General features: G+C 47.2%; 1 protein-coding gene across 1 annotated transcript in view; it reads left to right on the plus strand.

Annotated features, from left to right (window-relative positions):
• Positions 1–434: 434 nt before the first annotated feature.
• XPA (XPA, DNA damage recognition and repair factor) overlaps positions 435–19592 on the plus strand; it is a 72939-nt gene continuing 53781 nt past the window's right edge. Inside the window, exon 1 of the mRNA XM_077756135.1 lies at positions 435–533. Within this exon, the coding sequence (XP_077612261.1) occupies positions 518–533 (16 nt within the window). The 5' untranslated portion in view covers positions 435–517. The remainder of the gene's footprint in view (positions 534–19592) is intronic.

Consider the following 19592-nt stretch of genomic DNA (forward strand, 5'->3'; position numbering starts at 1 on the left):
CAAGGGACAATGCAGTAGACAAAGGTAGGCTCACAAAGTGGCTGACAGCACCAGCTAGGGTTTGAATCCTGGTTCTGCTACTTTCTAGCTGTGTGACCGTCGGAAAATTCACTAGCCTCTCTGACTAAGTTTCTCATTTGTAGTTCAGAGCAAAACTGGAGCCAGCCTGTTAGCACTGTTGTGGGGATGAAATGCAGCATTGCATGTAAAATGCCCTGCACTGTGCCTGAAATATAAGCACTCAACACATGGAAGGTCACTATTATATTGTCCATGTGGCTCTTTTGTGGGGGAAATAGTTAGAAGCATCTGTTTAGGATGCTGGTATTCCACGATCCCAGTGTGGGAAATGCTGATTGCTTTGTTTGTGTTGACCACTAGGCTGCCATGTCACCCTGGCACTGGAAGACTCCGTGAACATCTACGCCACCTCTTCTTCCAGTTGTGCTGGTCACAGGGTCTCAGGACATGATGAGGACAGAGTTTGGGCACTGAGCACAGGGTCCTGAAACCTCAGATGAGCCCAAAGAAGGGTGAGTAGGCAGGCATGGTGGCAGCAGGGGCATCTGAGAGGTAACTGTAAGCGATGAGGCTTGGGGAAGGTCGTGGGGGGGCCCTGAGGCCGGGATGAAGAATTGAGGCTTTGCCCTGGGTGACAGGGGGCTGTGCTAGAGGTGCTTGGGCACAGACGCTTGCTCCGCAGTGCCCAGAGGCACTGCCTCCTGTTTTGTGCGGTCTCACCTCCTCTGCCCTGGGCATCCAGGCCACATCTGGGAGGGCAGCAGCCTGAGCAGCTGGACTGGGAGGCAGGAGACACAGGTGGGAGCACTGGGTTCCCAGGACACGGCACCTTGCCTCTCCAAGTCTCAACCTCCACTTCCATGAAATGGAAGGAATTGCCATTTCTGAGCAGCCTAACCCCCAGAGCTGTGGCGAGGGCTCAGTGACATGACGTATTTCAACAAGCACCTTACACTGAGATCCTACTATGTACTAGGCTGTGTTCAGGCCCAGAGAAGACTGAGCTGACAGCACTGATCTCTGCTCTTGAGGGGTGCACAGTGTGCTGGCTAGGATAGCATGGGTTCCAGTTAAACCCATGAAAGGGCCCTTCATCCAATGTAGGGGGTGGGAAGATCATGAGAGGAGGGAGGCATTCAGGAAGGTTCCCAGAGGGGGTGATGACTGAGCTGAGTTCAGGCACCCCTGGTAATTAGTGAATGAAGAAAGAAGCAGTGAGTTTCCAGGCAGAGGAAGCAGTATTAGCAAAAGTGTGGAGAAGTGAAATGCCATGATCTACACGGGGAAGCAAATAGCAAGTGGTATTATTAGGACATTAAATTTGAGCTGTGGAACAAGATGGCACACTGCTGGCAGGAACAATGCCTGCTTGCATTTAAACAAAGAACATAGTCTAGGGGTGCCTGGGTGGCTCAGTTGGTTGAGCATCTGACTCCGGCTCAGGTCATGATCTCACAGTTTGTGGATTCAAGTCCCACATCAGGCTCTGTGCTGACAGCTAGCTCGGAGCCTGGAGCCTGCTTCAGATTCTGTGTCTCCCTCTCTCTCGGACCCTCCCCTGCTCACACTTTCTCTCTCTCTCAGAAATAAATAAAACATTAAAAAGGAGAAGAAGAAGAACATAGTTTAAAGGTAAAGAGGCAAAGCTCTAACTGGAGAATTTTCGAAATTAGCTAGTATAAAGCTTTCTGTGCCCTCCCTGAAATTGCACCATGGTCCCCTGGATCTCTGATAGGTTACATCAGTCGCCTTGGGCAGAGTGTGGGCCTTGAATGCCAGGCCGAGGGGTTTGCTCTGTAGCCTACAGTCTAATGGGAGAATTAGCCATGAAAGCCAGGGGATTTAGAATGGAATCCTTGGCATTCTTTGCATGTGCAGGGCTGGCTAGGCAAGGAGGTTCCCAGGAGAAAAACAGAGAGACCTTTGCCCTCCACCTGCACTTAGGCAAAAAGTAGAATTAGGGTAAGGTTGGCTGAGTGATCTGGCTATTGTGCCTGCCCTTTGGGCTTCAGCATCCAATCTCCCATAGTGCAGGGGGCTTAAAGCATGCCGCTCAGGAGGCTAAGTGGTAAGCCCTAGCCGCTGCCCAGGATTTGGGGAGCTATTGCATGCAAAAAAGCCTGAGCCGTGGAATTAGTCCTGTTATTACCTAGAGAAAGGAACTGGGCTGTCCCTCCCCAGCTGGGACCACACTTTATCTAGCCTGCTGCCATTGGGGGATGGACGTGTCTCTCAGTCAACTCCATAGGCCCCCCTGAGCTTCTGAGCATGACAGTTGAATTTCCCATCTTAGGGGCTGTGGGGTAGAGAGAAGCAAGGGCTAGGAGACATGGGGGGCAGGCTCTGACCCTAACCTGCTGAGTGACTATGGACAAGTCCATTCACCTCTTTGAGCCTCACTTTCCTCATTTCCAGAGTGAGTCCTCGGAAGGCAGATGTGAGCATTAAATAGGATAATGTGTGTGAAGGGCTTTACAGCAGAAGAAGTATCATTATCTATTAAAAGAGGCAGTAGGGTTGGGGCACCTGGGTGGCTCAGTCGGTTGAGCTTCTGACTTCGGTTTGGGTCATGATTTCACAGTTCTTGAGTTTGGGCCCCAAGTCAGGCTCTGTGCTGACAGTTCAGAGCCTGAAGCCTGCTTCAGATTCTCTGTCCCCAGAACATCAGCTCTGGGGTCCAAGGTCATGGATCTGAACTGTCCTCGCAGCTAGAAGCTCATCTCTCTGGGCGCGAGAGGGAAGGGAAGAGCCTTGTGCCCTCCTTGCCCAGATTGACTGCACCTCCCCTGTTTGCACTCTGTCTCTCTCTCTCTCAAAAAAAAATAAACATTAAAAAAAAATTCTTAAAAAAAAGAGGCAATAGGAGAGAGCAGAGAAGCAGGACATGAATGGAAATGTGAAGGCTCCCCTGTTATTTGATAATCTTAAATTATTGTACCATTTTATAGCATTGTAAGGGTGTTTTGGCTATGTTTTTAAAATTAACTTTATCTCTTAAAGGCAATTATTGAAATATTTATGGATAAAACTACATAATGTCTGAAATATGCCTCAAAATAAGGAAAGGTTGATGTGGGTGTGCGTAGGGGTGAAACAAGATTGGCCAAGGGTTGATTGCTAGAGCTAGGTAGTAGGTTCATGGGGGTTCATTATGCTATTCTGTCTACTCTTCTATGTTTACATTTTCCCATAGTAAAAAGTTAAGATAAAGAGCATGGCATTTAGAGTCAGAGTGACCTATCTTTACTTAATAGCTGTGTGACCCAGGGACAGTCACTTCACCTCTCTGTATCTCTCTACTCATCTCATCTACTCATCTGTTAACAAGTGTACTAATAATAGTACCTGCTTTGTAGGGTTCTCACAAAGAACCCTACATTTATGTGATAATGCACATAAAATTCTTACCCCCAAGCCTAGCACACAGTGGGTGTGTGGTAAATCATGAGTCCCTTCCTCTCTAGAGATCTTCATCAAACATCATGTCTCACCCCCTGCCCTGCTGGATGTGACCAGTCTCTCTGGACCAGGGTCTGTCCCCTCAGGTGGAGGAGGATGATCATGCCCCAAGGCAGTCAGCATGCTGGGCTCTGATGAGGGAGGCAAGAGAGCTAATGTGGTGTCTCCACCCACCCTGGGAGAAAGGGAAATAAATGGGTGAGGATAATGCACTTGGATTGGGCATTTTCTCTACACTGGCCACAGAGCTTTACAACCACCCTGTGAGGTCAGGGCTTTCACTCAGAGATATTAAAAAACTTACAAGAGTTGCACACCTGGTGAGTGAAGAGGACAGAGGAAGGGTGGAAGAAACAGAGAGAGCAGACAGGCATAGGGGGGAGTGGAAAGAAAGTGACTTCAGAGGAATGGCGAGGAGATGGGAGTGGAGTAAAAGAAGGTGAATGGGGAGAAAGAGGCACCGGAAGGTATGGAGTGGGGAGAAAGTGAGGGAGGGGAGCTGGGGAAGTGGCCAGTCCCTCTTCTTTTCCTCCTGGTCCCTCAGGTGATGAAATGACTCCAATACTATCAGCCTCTGGTCATGAAGGTGGGAGATGGGAAGACCAAACCTGTCTCCCTGGGGGTCGCATTTCCCCCAGAAATCTGCCACCAGTCAGCACTGCAGGGCGGACAGCGCCCTGGCCACAACCCAGCTGGGCAGGCATCACCCTCACTCTACGGTCTCTCTTCCTTTTTTTTTTTTTTTAATGTTTTTTTTAAAAATTTATTTCTAGGGGAGAGAGAGAGAGAGAGCATGAGCAGGGGAGGGTCAGAGAGAGAGGTAGTCACAGACTCTGAAACAAGCTCCAGGCTCTGAACTGGCAGTCAGCCCAGAGCCCGACGCAGGGCTCGAACCCACAAACTGCGAGATCATGACCTAAGCGAAAGTCGGACGCTTAACCGACTAAGCCACCCAGGTGCCCCTTTGGTCTCTCTTCCTAATGCTAGGTCTGAGCCCACAGCTAGTCCTCCCTCCAACCCCACTCCTTTAAGAGACTCTTCTCAGTGAGCTTGCGACCTGAGCTAAAGGACCAGGCAGGGTATGGACGTGAGTTGTGGACTCTCACCAACTAGCTCTGGATAGGTATTGGGGGCTTCCCAAGAAGTGTGAGAGTAAGACCCTTCCCACAATGGCTCAGTGGGGAGAGTTAAGTGGCTCAGTGCTTGGAGAGTTAAGACAGATGGGCATGAAATCCTTGTAGAGCAATAGGAGGCATCTGGACTAAGTAGAACCTGGTAACCCATTCTTGCAGCCTCACTGAAACCTTGCCCTTTCTCTCATCAGCTTGGGGCAATCTAATCTCTTTACTCTCTTGGCCTTGGTGTCTGCATCTGGAGATGAAGATTACACTGTCTTCTCTTCCTGGCTCTCAGGAGCTGTTTGAGCACATGTAGGATAATGGCTGTACAAGTACTTGGTGAACTTTGGAACCCTGCATCCATATGAGCTGTCATTCCTGGGTGCCAGGCTGTGTGATGTTGAACTTTGTTTCTCTGTCAGGCTAGAGTTCTTATCCAGGGATTACATAAGAACTTCCACATGAGGACAGTCCCTTGATCTTCTCAAAGTCACTCCTGATATTTTACCTCTTGGTTTGTTCAGTGTATGAATAAACGCATGTTCAGTTGCTCTTAGAATATAATATGAGGGAGAGATGTGTGTTTCTTGAAGAACAGATGTGGTTCATTTTTATCAGAAAATGAAAATTATACATTGATTCTCTTTTAGCCTCAGCTACCAGGAAGCTCAGAGTAAAACTTAAGTTCAATAATAAGATAGATGGTTCTTATACAATTTTCTTCCTCTCCTTTTAACTTGATTTTAATTTTTCTACTGCTTTAAGGGTGAGTTGATGCCAAGCTGATCCAAAGGCAAGAACCATGCTAATAAGCCCCAAACACTCCATTCAGCCATCAAGAGCAACACTAAACAGGGAGATAGGACACATTTTATAGCTGTATTAGTTTCCTCTGGCTGCTATAACAAAGAACCACAAACTTGGTGGCTTAAAACTATAGCAGTTTATTGTCTTATAGTTCTGGAGGCCAGAAGTCCCAAATCAAGGTATCTGCTTGGCTGCAGTTCCTCTCGACTCCATAGGACAGGATGTGTGCCTGGCCTCTTCCAATTTCTAGTTGCTGCCAGAATTCCTTGGCTTTGGCTGCATCACTCCAATCTCTGCCTTTGTCTTCACATCATCTTTTCTTCTCTGTTTTCTCCTGCTATGTGTAAAACTCCCTTTGGCTCTCTTTTATGAGGGTGCATGTGATTGTATGTAAGGCTTACATGGACAATCCAAGTTAAACACCTCCTCTCAAGTCCTCTCAAGATCCTTAGCTTAATCACATCTTTTGTCAAATAAGGTGATGTCCACAGGTTCCAGAAATTAGGACGTGGTCATATCTTTGGGTCCACCATTCAGCCCATCACTCCATCTGAGACCCCTAAATGCATAGAATCATCCACTGTCTCTTGTTCATGGCATTAGTTAATGGTTGGGAGCAGAATCTCTGGGAGTCTGACCCCTGGGCTCCCATTCTAGCTCAGTCATTTACTGTGGGACATTGGGCAAATTCCTTAATATCTCAGCTCCTTAGTTTCCTGCCTGAAAAATTGAAAATAGTATCTCCCTTGTGGTGTTGTAACAAGTAACAAAGTTGTAACAAGCTAAACAAAGTACTCTGTGAAAAATACATAGTATAGCACCTGGCACATAGTAAGCACTCAATAAATGTTAGCTATTATTAGAGATGGTGGTTTTAGGATATGTCTACAAATTCTTTAATATTCCTCCCTTCAAGGAGTAGAGCTCAGTTCTCCTCCTCTTGGGCACTGACTGGATGTAGCACTTCATTTCTAATGAACACAATAAAGCAGAAGTGACCGTGTGTGACTTCAAAGACTAGGTCATAAAAGATGCTACAGCTTGCTACTTGGTCTCTCTAATCCCTCGCTCTGGGGAAGCCAGCTTGCAGGTCTCTAGCCAACCGTCAGCAGTGAGTGAATTAGGAAGAGGATCCTCCGGCCCCAGTCAAGCCTCCAGAGGCCTGCAGCTCTGGCCAGTATCTTGACTGCAATCTTATGACAGACTCTGAGCGGGACCACCTGGCTCAGCTGCTCTTAGATCTCTGACCCACAGAAGCTGTGAACTAACCAATGTTAGCCACCAAACCTGAGCATCATTTCTTGCATAACAGCAGATAACTAATTAGTACTGTTTATCTTTAAACATTAATTATCTGTTGCCTGCCAAGCAAGGGGGATTATAGAGATGTGGAAATACCTGCCTTCAAGGAGCATTTAGTCAAGGAACATAAAACAATGTTTGCAATAAAGTATGTGACAGTGCCAATGTTTGTATAGCATAGATGAGGTAGAAAAACTCTATTAAGACAGCATTCCATAAAGGGGGCTGCTCGGGTTGGGTCCGTCTGGAGCACTATGATACAGGCTGACGTTCAGGCAGAATCCAACCTGGTCTGGGGAGCCTGCATATAACAGTGCCTGGAGGGACTTGATGAAGGAAAAGCTCTTTAAAATGACACACTGCAGCTAAACAGACACCTGTCCTAGGATTCAGCCATCCCACTCCTGGGTACATGCTGCACACAAGTGTATTCCACCAGAAGAAAAGTACAGGAGTATATATTCACAGCAGCATTATCTGTAATATTCCTATCCTAGAAACGGCCCAGTGTCTGTAAAGAAACTGTAATATATTCATAGAATAGAATACTTCTCAGCAATAAAAAAGAACAAACTACTGATATATGCAACAACATGGATGAACCTCAAAGACATTATGCTGAACAAAAGAAGTCAGACACAAAGGAATAGATATGTATATACCAAGATCAAGATATACTAGTAGACTATATTCATGGAATAACTCAATTAAAAATTTTTTAAGATAAATGGGACCACTAAAAAAGGAATCATATTATTAAATAAGAATCACGTATATTTTAATATATATGTATTAATATGTACAAGTGTATATACAATTTACCATAAACTGCTGGGCTGTGACAGACATCCAGCTTCTTGTTGGAGGGTCCCACTGGCTTAGCTATGTGACTAATGTAATGCAGCAGTCTCTAGCCAAGGTATACTGGAGTACTGCAAAAATGTAAACTCAATTTCAGCTATAGTGAGTCCTGATGAAGTTGGAAAACTGAGCTGGAGTGATTCTGGGATGGAGGGTAGCTGAGGTAAAACTCCGTGTGCATGAGAAATAAGCACAAGTGGCAAGGGATCATCCTGACACAAGCTTACACACAGAAACTCTGCTTTGTGGGTATGTAAGGGATACAGCCTGAGCAGCCTTCAGTTCCCTTACATGGCATCACCATGTTGAGGGGCAAGCAAGTAAACCCTGCAAACCTGGGAGTACAGTAGCCCTAGTATTTGAGAATGTGTCCTAATCTCCAAAGATCAAATGACCCAATAAGGAAAGGCCCCATTCGGGTCTGTTCTGGGCCTGTCTTGTCCCACGTCCACACATCTGCCTCTGGACTCCTGTACCACTTGCAGGAGGGTGACACTTTCTAGTCTCAGGGCGCTTATTAATGTTTGAAGAACATCTTTAGGCATGTCTTAGGCCATTACTCAAAGTTCATGATGAGTGCAAACTTTTGTTAATTTATTCCTAGAGAGGTCTGTGTCTTCTGTTCCCTCTTTAAGATCCCAGCCCCTTGCCTTCTGTGTCCATCTGGCAGTTGCCTTCTTTGTCTGCTTTCGAAGCCAGGCTTGGTCAGATGACTTGCTTTGGCCAGTGGACGTTTGCAAATGTGATGCAAACTGAGATTTCAGAAGCACTTGCACAATGGGGCTTGCCCTCTCTCTTGCTGCTGGGAACCTGAGTCCACCGTGTAAATGAGTCCAAGCTAGCCTCCTGGAGGATAAGATCATGTCAAGAGAGATTCTAGCCATCCCAGCTGTCCCACATATCCCAGCTGAGGCCCCGCACATGTGAGGGAGACCAGCCCAGACCAGAAGAACCATCTGCCCAATCTACAGACCTGTGACAAATAATCAGCGGTGTTTTGTTTTGTTTTGTTTTAAGCTACTATGTTTTGGGGTGGTGTGTTATGCAGCACAACCTGACAGATACAGAGAGGATGATGCCATTTACTAAGATCCAGATGAAGAAGAAGTGGTGGTCTGGGAGGTGGACATTCTTAGGAGAAGAGGCAGAATCAGCGAAGGCACAGAGGCATGAAACAGAGTGGCACATGTGGATGCCTCCTACTGTGGTCTCACTGGAGCCCAGGGAGAGTTTGGAAATGATGAAAAATACAGCTAAAGAGTAGGGAGGGGCTAGCTCAAAAAAGAGCCTTCTATACCAGGTTAAGGAATTTCTGGTGTCCTAAGGTCTATGGGGAAGCCATGGGAGCTTTTAACCAATTAAGAGACTTAACTAGATTTGCATCCTTAAAACTATTTATAGCTGTTATTAATGGAATGTTTACTGTGTTCTAGGCACTTTTGATACACATGGTGAAAAGAATGCACAGGTTGCAGGGTGGAGAGTGGATTGGAGGTGGTTAGAAGGTGCCAGGAAGATGGGCGAGTGGCTCCTACAGGGATCTGGGGAGAGTGGATGAAAACCTAAACTAAGGCAGTGGCCAGAGGGATGGATGGGAAAGGGCGGGGCAGATGGGCGAGGTATTCAGGAGGCAGAACCACCACTGCCTGCATCAGAGGGAGGAGGAAGAAGGAGGGGTCTGTGATGACTGTTGAGGGTCTGGCTCAGGTTGCTGCAGGGAATTTTGGAATCAGTGGCATTGAGGATTTTTAGTATCATAGAAACCCAGTTCTCAAGAGCTGAAGGAGGCTTGGCGACTATCATCCAACCCCATTCTCTCTACTTTAATTACCACTGACGATGCTGAAAGCTGACTGTGGTAGTCTAGGGCCAAGCCATTTTTTTCCATGATTGGGGAATTATTTTTATTGTAATAGGAACTACTAGCAAGCACACAAGACCCATGATTTCACAGATACCATTGCCTAGCAAAGGGCCAAAGAAGTCGTTTCAATTTAAAAAGTAAGTTGATTTAAAAAAAAAAAAAACCCATAACACATTGTCAGATTGTCAGTAATGGTACGGGTGTACACAGATAAGGCTGAAATTAGGAACGAGTGGAGTTCAGGGCACCCTGCACCACCTGGAGCACGTATCTTTTCCGTAGGATCCCAGACGGTGAATGCCCATCTCTCCAAGTGGCCAGCTGGGACTGAGCCTCCTGACCTGTGGCAGAGCCTGGCTGTGCAGTCAGATCTGGCCCCAGCCCTTGGGAACTGACAAGAACATCTCTGTCTTCGAGTCACCTTCAAAGTCAGGTACAGCTTGTCCAGGCTAAGGATTAGATGGCAGCTGTAAGGAGGCAGAGAAAGTGAACACTTCAGTTCCTCAGAAGCCTTCAGAAGCCTCTGGCTCAGAGAGATGGACTTGTCCTCACCCGCCTGCAACCTACCTGCATTTTGTGCCAGGGTCTGCATTGTCCTGAGAAAAGACTCCTGCATTCAGGCTAAAACTTTGTGTGTGGATGCGGGGACCTCATCTTGGGAGACACTGTAAGGGACTGCACCCATCACGCCCCTGGGAGCCCCAAGCCACCCACTATGCAGGTCAAGGGCAACACCAGGCACCTGTGAGGGTGCAGCCTCTGGCTCCGCAGGCCAATGGGCAGACTAGCTCTGCAGCCCAGCAGCCTACCCTGGCTTCCAGGTGGTGAATTCCCGCCTGGACACAGCCTTTCCCAGTGGGCTGGGCCTCCCTTTGTGCAAGTCCGAGAAACACAATGTGCATAATCCTGTAGACCTGCCCAGCAGAGGCAGGCGGGCAGGAGCGAGCTTGGCTTCCTGTCTTGCTGAATGGCTTGAATGGGCGCTGGGCCTGCTCCTAATCCCCCAGCGGCTGACTGTCCCGGCAGGGGGGCAGAGGAGGAGGGAGGGGAGGAGAGCAACTCTCACGTCTCCAGGCTGGAGGCTGGCAGGGCCCTGCTCTGACCAGTTCCGCCTACGTTTCTGGGGCAAGACACCGGGGCCAGCAATGACCCTGCTTGGGTCCTCTCTGGGGACCCTCTGCCCTTCTCCCAGCACTCTCTTTGGCCAGAATTGGGTGTGCTAGGGTTAAAAATAGGGAACTAATGGTGGAGGAGAGGAGCTTTGAGATCCCAGCACATCAGAACTGGAAGCACCCTTAGGAATTCCATTCCCTGCCTCTCATTTTACAGATGAGGAAACCGAGGCCAATATGGGTCAGGGATATGTCTAAGGTGACACAGTGAGTAAGTGGCAGACATAAAATGAGAACCAAAGGCTCCTAACTTCAGTCAGGTGACCTTTTCCCCAGCAACTGTTTCCCAGATGGTTTTCTGGAGCACCCCCAACTGCTGGGGGACATTTAGCGCTCCTGACAAAATTAATTGCATGGTCAGATACACCAGGAAACGCAGCACATGTACAAAGCACATTAAGAAGCAAAGGCCATGAGAAATCCTGCAGTATATAAACTTGGCACTCTTTCCAAACTTACTTGTTTCCATGGCATCTTTTCTCACATAGAGGTAGCACTCTGAAGCGTACAGTGTGCAAATTCTGCACTAGACCCTGCTGTAAACTCTCCAGAAATGATTACAGAGATGGTGAGAGCATTTCTGTTTAACCTCCCTGGAGTTTATCCCACACAGGGGCCTAAAGATAGGCAGAATCTCTTTTTAGATTCAGAGTCAACCAATGTTTATTGAGTATCTCATACTAACAAGGGCCTTCTGCCTCAGTTATCTCTGACAGCCCTGTTGGATGGCTAATAGAACCTCAACTTTACAATCATAGAAACTGAGGCACATGGTACTTAGCTAGTTGTTTAAAGCACTCAGTCAACAGTCAGCAAAACTGGGTTTCAAGTCAAGGTCTGCCTCGCCTTAAATCCCATGTTCTTGGTCTTCTTCCCTGTTCCCCTCTCCTCTTTCTATAATTTTTTGTAATAAGCCCAAAACATCAAACTAGAAACAAAAGAAAAAAGCCTGGGTTTATGCTGCATTCTAATCCTGATGCATTGTGTGACCCTGGGCAAGACCCCCATTCTTGACACACGTTGTGACCTTGGACATGACCTCATCTCCCCAGGTCTCATCTCCTCCCCCTTACAATGGGAGGGTTAGACAAGGCACCCAGTCCCTGTGGGTCTCTCCTGCTCAGTATCCATGACTCCATGATTCTGTTCCTCAGATCATCCTGTGGGGTCACCCCTCATGGGGTGACATGAGGCAGGGCTCATAGGTGGCACAGGGACATTCCAGCACCTGCCTGAGGAATCAGGGCAGGTGCCAACTCACTGCTGGTATCTTTTCAGAGCCATGGGAAACTATCACCCAGGGCTCAGGGATGGAGTCAGCCTTGCATGGTGCTGGTTCTCAGTAGCATGAACTGTGACACCCTCAGAGGCAATGACCTCCTTAGTGGGTGGTGGAGGAACTTGTAGGACTGGTGAGGGTGCGTGGCAGGAAAGGGGCAGGCACGGAGTAAGAAGGCATTGTGGCATTCTAGGCCTGGCTTGGATTTGCTTTTTATAGGCTGTGTTTGTCATTATTTAGTCAGCAAGTCCACTCTCTTTTTAAAAGAAGGTGGTTGTCTTAGTTTGGGTTAGGCTAGAAGCAGACTCTAAGACAAAGGTTCAAGTCCAAGTAGTTTACTTGGGAGAGCATCCCAGGAAATGGTGCCAGGGAGCATGGAAATAAAGCAGGGCAGGAGAGGACACAGTGAATGGCATATTATCATGCAAATGACCCCTGTTGGGCAATTGGATCTTGGTCATGCTGGGAACCAGTGTGGTACATATGTTCAGCATTGGTGTTAAGCCACCTGGGGGTGGGGGGTGAGGCAGGTGGAGTATGTGTCCCCAACTTGGGCGTCAACCATTGGTTAAGGATTGCTTCCAGGGAGTGAACTCCCAGCATGTCTGGCCTGTGCTGGGGATGACCAACAGGGAGGGCTCCCAGGCAGAGTGGCAGGTGCTGAGGGCATGTGGATAAGGCCCCAGGCGTCTGCCACAGGGGGTGGTGAGTCAGAAGCTGAATCACCTACACCTCAGGAGGGGTCTGAGCTCCTCTGCAAATTGCTGGGGGCTGGGTGGGGGGGGACGGGGAGGAAGGTTGAGTAAGTCATTTGACCTCTTGGGGCTTCTGTTTTCTCCTCCAGCAGATGGAATGGAATCCCTGCTGTGCCTATCACACACAAAATCAAATCCCAAATTATAAAAAGATAATGAGTATATACTCATCCCTCTTCAGTCTGTCCTCCCCAGCTGCCTGCCCCAATACCACATACCACTTCTCATTCACTTCAGCTAGGATTGTCAGCAGTTTGGTCCTCCCAGCACCTATATAGCTCTCCTGCTCATCCTGGCCACAGACCCCCCCTCCCCTTACAATGGGCAAGGACTTAAGATCTAGAAATTAAGATTTTTAGGTTGAAGAGGGAGCAAAGTTATATGGGCCTGGGAAACAAGAGGTCTGGATTAAAATCTCAGTTCATTAATTCATTCATTTAATATTTATTCAGGACCTACCTTACCCACAGGTTGAGGGTGCTTCTTGAAAAAGACACTAGTCCCCAAGGAGCTCTGTGTTCTTGGGTAGGCAGGTCCCTGGCTCTCTCTTGGCTTCAGTCTTCCCACCTATGAAATGGGCCAGGTGGTTTCTGAGGTCCCTTCCAGCACTGCCGTTTTTTGCTTTAAGTACAGCACCCCCCCCCCAATCTCCTTGAGGTCTGCGTCCAGGAGTCGTCCAGGGGGCCAGGCTCCAGCTGAGTCTGGAGACAAGCAGGCAGGGGCTGGGAAAGATCCACAATGGGCCCTCCAGTGAGACTGTCATGGTGCCTGGGCTTTGCCTGCTGTGAGCACAGCGTAAGCTCTGCAAACAGCGTCTGAAGATGGTGGATTTGGGCAGCATTAAGCTGTATTAAGGGGAGCTGTTTCTACCAAGACAACATTTTAGGATAAACCCGGCACCAAAGGCACAAGAGGATGTAGCACTTGTGAGCAGTGGCTTCATGCCATCCGCAGCACCTAGCACAGATAACTGTTCCCCTACTCCACCCACACGCAGGACTCTCTGGGGGAGAAAATTGTACAACATCAGGCTCCTCTCTTTCTTCTGGAAACACACCCTCAGCGCCCGAGGCACATGACCCAGGCTGAGCCAATCAGATGACTCCATCCTCCTGGCTACTGTGATTGGCCCAAGGGTGACCATGTGACCCAAGTCCTTTCTTGGGACTTTCTTTTCTTTTTCTCTTTTCTTTTCTTCTTTCTTTCTTTCTTTCTTTCTTTCTTTCTTTCTTTCTTTCTTTCTTTCTTTCTTTCTTTCTTTCTTTCTTCCCTCCTCTCCCCTCCCCTCCCCTTTCCTTTCTTTTCCTTTTCTTTATTTTGCCGATGAGAAAGCATTCTCTCCTGATGGGTGATGGAGAAGTGAAGCTAGAGCTGTGGGAAGCCATGTCCTCATCCATCAAGAAGCCTGTGGAAGGAATGAAGCCAACAGAGATGAAAAGCTGAGAGGAAAGTATCTTGGTGTTTGAGTTCCTGATCACCCTAAGGCCAGCCCATTCTTTCCCTTCTTGGTTACTTAAAACAATATCTTCTTAAGCGTTCTTTATTAAGAAATAAAACTTCTTCACCTGAGTGAAGTTTTATTTTATTTCTAACACCCCAAGACAAGAGAGTCCTAGATGAGAACCATACTTTCCATGTATTGAGCTTACTGTGTGCCAGCAGCTTTTCGCTGTATCACCTTACGTGATCCTGCACACAGCCACCTGGGCCACGATTATTATGCCCATTTTACAGACGAGGAAGCTGTGAGACAGAGGGTTGACTTAACTAAGGTCACTCAGCTGGTGACAAGTAGCCAAGTAGGGATTCAAACCCAGTTGTGGCTAACACTGAAAACCATGTGCTTACCTCTTCAGGCAGAGTGCTCACTCACAGTGTGTATCCTAAAGCCCCTCCAGTTCCCATCCTCTGAGTGGCTGCCTTCAGGACAGATACAGCTTCTATGACTTGACTTGACCTTTTGTGCCTTGGCCTCTTGGGCTGCATTTCCCTTGCAAATAAAATTACTCCCATAGTAATTTTTCAATAATGAGGGTTTATGATGCCTCTTAGCAGCTTAGCAGGGTAGAGTCAGTCTCCACGTTTGACCTCTTCTCATACCTTCACTGAACTGAGCAAATCCTTCTTTACTGACATCCTTTGGAATGTGAGCCATTTCTGATCTTATCAAATCCTAACCTTAAGAACTGCAACCAATAATGTTGCCTCCAAAGGTTCAGAGAGGTGAAGTGACTTGCCTCGGTCACCCAGCTCGTCAGGCAGAGCAGAATTTGGAACCCAATTCTTTGTTTAGTTTATTCCTTTTCTGATAGATTTCTGGATCCCTACAGCCCTCGGTTTCAAGCCCTCTGCCACCAGAGTCCCATATCCAGTCATAGATGACAGTGATGTTGGAGCTAACACTGGTAGAGAGTGGTACAGAGAGCCTTACCTTTCTGCTTTTACCCAGCAAGAGCTTGAGTTTCCCTCATTAGAGCCTCCCATGGGAGCTATAGACAAGGCTGTGGCAAGGACTTGGGCTAGAGTAGCTGCTTTACTCTCTGATGACAGAGTTCCCCCAAAACCGGTGTAGACTAGAGGGGGCACGGGAGAGCTCAGGGCTGGCTTGGTACTGGCAGTGAATCACTGAGCCCCCTTGAACGTGATCATCACCACCTACTCTGCTTCCAGGAAAAAAATAATACAGCCCCTCTTAGTGAGCAGTTTTGTATGTGCAGACACTCATAATCACCCCAGTGAGGTAGATCCTGTAGTATAGTCACCACATCTGGCAGATGGGGAGCCTGAGGCACAAAGCAATGAAATCACACATCCAAGGCAACATGACACACCAGCAAGTGGAAGAACTGGGATTTGAGCCCAGGTAGTCTGGTTCCAGAGTCCATTCTATTACTATCTTGTTATATCATCTTTATTTTTTATTTATTTTTCTTTTCTCAAAACAACAAATTTATTTTTGCTAGAAGTCCAAAATTCCTATCATCTTTCTTTTGAATTGTCAATCAGGATATTCTCTGCCATCAAACCATTACTGATTGGGTGGAGAGGAGGAAGGGGCACACCCGAGAGTGTGATTCTGAGGTTGAAATCACCAACTTTGTATTGAAACTAGAGTAAACTTATCTAATCTCATTTAAAAGCGTGACTTATTTTATTAGTTTTTTTCAAGTTTATTTATTCTGAGAGAGAGGGAGAGAGAGAATCCCAAGCAGGCTCCATACGGGGGCTTGACCCCACGAACCTTGAGATCATGACCTGAGCCGAAATCAAGAGTTGGACACTTAACTGACTGAGCCACCCAGGCACCCCCTATTATTTTTTAAAAAGGAAAAAAAGCCCTGTTCTTTGCCATCTGTGTGGGCAGATTGGATGAGCATTATCTCAGCAGGGTCCTCCCAGTTCTTTACAGTTTGCGCAACTAACTTCAGTGTCTTTGAACTCAAAGGATCATCTGGTGAGGCAGGGAGAGTTGTCTCCCATTTTACTGATGAGGAACCTGGGGCCAGAGGGGGAATCACTTGCTAAGTGTGTGCATGAGCTTGCGTGTTTGTGTGCATGCACACACACACACACACACGTGTGTGTGAACGTTTCAGTGTGCAGGTGCAAGAAGGGCTGTGAATGCTCCTGCAAGCCTGGGTACCAGCTGTGCAAGGAGCTTGTCAGTTTCAGTGCTTGGAGGGGAGTGTTCCGGCCCACTGCCTGTGTATGGAGTCACTCAGACTTAGCTAAGTACACAGCAGCCAGGAGCCAACATTGCAGCAGCTAAAATCAGAGGGCAGCACAAAAATGTAGGTGTAGCTCCCTCCCTCCTACCCGCCTTCCCCTCTTCTCCCGCCTCCCGCAGGGTGGAACTGCTTGGAACAGGCCTGGCCCAGCCAACGAGTCTGTACACGCAGCATCCAAGAACAACTGCAGGGCAGCTCTGGGGCTCATGTGGAAACCTGTGCCCTGATACACATGCGTGCATGTACATGCAGATGTGGGCACACATGGCTTTCTAGGAGGTATGCTCAGGCAAGGTGTGGGGCTCTGGGTTCTGGTCCGGCTAAGCCTTTGACTCTTTGGTGACTTCTGACCCTTTACTCCTCTAAGCTTTGGCTCTATATAAAATGGGCATGATGTTGACTACCTCCCAGAGCTGCTACAAGTATCCAGAAAAAGGTGTTAGGATCTGAGAACTCTGGGTCTGAAGGTGCCTTGGGAGGAATTAGCCCAATTGCTGATTCATAGAGATACCGAGGCCCAGAGAGGGAGAGGGAATTGCCCAGATCACAGAGCAAGCCAGGCATAGATTGGCTAGAACACAGGCCTCTTGACTGCTGGGACCCAGATACCAAGTGCAAGGCTTGGCCATGAAAAGAGCAAAGTGCTATCTGAAGTGAGTTCTTGCTCTTGCATCTAAACATCCATGTAGATGTGATTTGAGACCAAAATATTTTGTAAATACTGCTTATTAACACAAATTCAGCCCCCTGAGGGGCTGGGGGGATGCCCCTTTTTTGGTGAAATATTAGTTCAGATAGTCAAACAAAAGACTTTGTGAATCTCAATTTGCTTAACATCCTTGGTTTGCTTTATGTCTACAGGTTCATATTAAGCTCTTACATATCTGCTGGGCTCTTTAGTGACAGTCTATCAATCCAGCTTTCCCTAGAAGATAAATTCCAAAACAGGTGGAAAGGCAGGGGAGCCAGGTCTTAGGGCCACTGGGAGTGTTTGCCTAAGTCCTTGTCCCTCCCCACTTGCCCATCTGTTAGCTGCTAGGCTTGCATTCATCTGCTGTGTTTTCCCTGACCATGCCTGGGGCTCACCCCAACTCTGCTTCCTCACCTCAATGTTCACTTTGCCCTCTGTACCGCAGCTCTCCATACACACGCCTGCCCATCTGCAGGTTGGGTACTCCTCAAAGCAGGAACTGAAATCCCAGTGCCCCTTAGGACCCAGCCTCCTGTTGCCACTCAGGAAATGTGTGTCCTCTGGAGGGGCTCCAGGTGAATATGGAGTCCAGGCATGCAGGCCACAAGAGGAAGGAAAACCCTAAGGACCCTAGGTAAGGCATTGGGAGGGTGAGCATTCCTTCCTCCTAAGCTTCTGCCACCCAGCCGGTGACTGTTCCAGATTAAGTGACAGCACTTCCTGGGTGACTGAGATTCTCTTAATAGTAATTACACCCATTCACTAAGCACATACCATGTGCCAAATGCCTCATATATATGTTAGCTCTCGTCTTAACATCAGCTCTAAACCCATTTTCAAGATGGGACCTGAGATTCAGAAACCTCCATTCATTTGCTTCAAAGAGAGGAACTAGGATTTGAGCTCAGGTCTGTCTGATTTTAAAGGCCATGCTCACTCTGATAACACAGGCCTCTTCTGGAACAGAGACTCTCAGGAAACTCGGGACTAAGGAATCTCCTTATTGTAGACACAGGGAGGGTAGGAACCTGTCTCCCTACAGACTCTCCTTCATCTCCTTGACCTCAGTTTTTCCATGGGTGCAGTGAGGAAAGGGGCCAGATCCACCCAAACTTATTGGTAATTCTGATAAACCACCCACATTCTTTAGTTGGGCTTTTAGGAGTGAAGACAAGGAGGAAGTGGGCAGGAAAAGAACCCAGTTATAACTGGGGTTCTCAATAGGGGCCAAGGAGGGACTCAGGCTGCCTGGGATGGTGATAATTCACCTCACTGGTCCACAGTCATGGAAACATGGAATCCAGGAAGGTGTTTGACACCTGAGTGAGCAGTAGAATCACCTGGGGATACTTGCTAAAATGCAGATTCCTGGATCCTATTCCTGGAGAAACCAAGGTTTGGGGGCAGAGACAGGATTGGGAATTTTTAACAAACACTCCAGATGATTCTGAGACTGAAGTTTGCAAGCCACTGCCTGAGAGATCTGGGTTTTAGATTCTTCTAAGTTTGAACACTAAGAGCCAGGAAAGCGAATATGGGGTCAAAACTACTGTGAGTTATAGCTCCTGATTCATTTGACATAGTAATACATAAGATATTTTTATATCCTGCCCTGATCCAAATAATATTTAAAATAAGATAGGAAGGGGCGCCTGGGTGGCTCAGTAGGTTATACATCTGACTTCAGCTCAGGTCATGATCTCACGGTTTGTAGGTTCAAGCCCCGTGTCAGGCTCTATGCTGACAGCTAGCTCAGAGCCTGGAGCCTGTTTCAGATTCTGTGTCTTACTCTCTCTCTGACCTTCCCTTGCTCACGCTGTCTCTTTCTCTCAGAAATAAATAAAAAGCATTAAATTTTTTTTTAAATAAAATAAGATAGGAAAAAATATACTCAGAATCCCAAAGTTGAAAGTTAATTAGTACTGGGCACCTGGGTAGCTCAGTTGTTAAGTATCTGACTTTGGCTCAGGTCATGATCTCATGGTTGGTGAGTTGGAATCCCACATCCAAGTGAGCTTAAGCCCTGTATTGGGTGAGCATGAGCCCCACTTTGGGTAAAAACACGAGCTCTGGGTGAGCCTTGCTTCTCTCTCCCGCTCTCTCTCTGCTCCTCGTGGGATTCTTTCTCTCTCTCTTTCTGGCCCTTGCTCACTTGCACCCTGTCTCTCTCTCTAAAAAAAAAAAAAAAAAGGCAATAAAGTTAATTAGTACTTTCAAATATATACCTATTAAAAATGCATGTCTGTATTAAAAGATATGTATAAGAATGTTCAGACCTGGATTGTTTGTGATAACTATACATTATAATAACTTAATAAATTGCAATGTATTTGAACAGTGGATAGTTATGTTTCAGTGGAAATGAATGAAACCATTGCTATGCTGAAAAACACAGATGAATCATACAGACATAATATAGAGAGGAGGAAGCTAGACACAAAAGAATACATATGGTACAATTTCATTTATAAGACTCAGACAAATGTATGAATGGAAAAATGAATCATGATGATCCCTCTGAGGAGTGTTGATGTG

The sequence above is a fragment of the Crocuta crocuta genome, unplaced genomic scaffold (assembly GCF_008692635.1).
Source record: "Crocuta crocuta isolate KB4526 unplaced genomic scaffold, BGI_CrCroc_1.0 scaffold431, whole genome shotgun sequence".
NCBI classification, from domain to species: domain Eukaryota; kingdom Metazoa; phylum Chordata; class Mammalia; order Carnivora; family Hyaenidae; genus Crocuta; species Crocuta crocuta.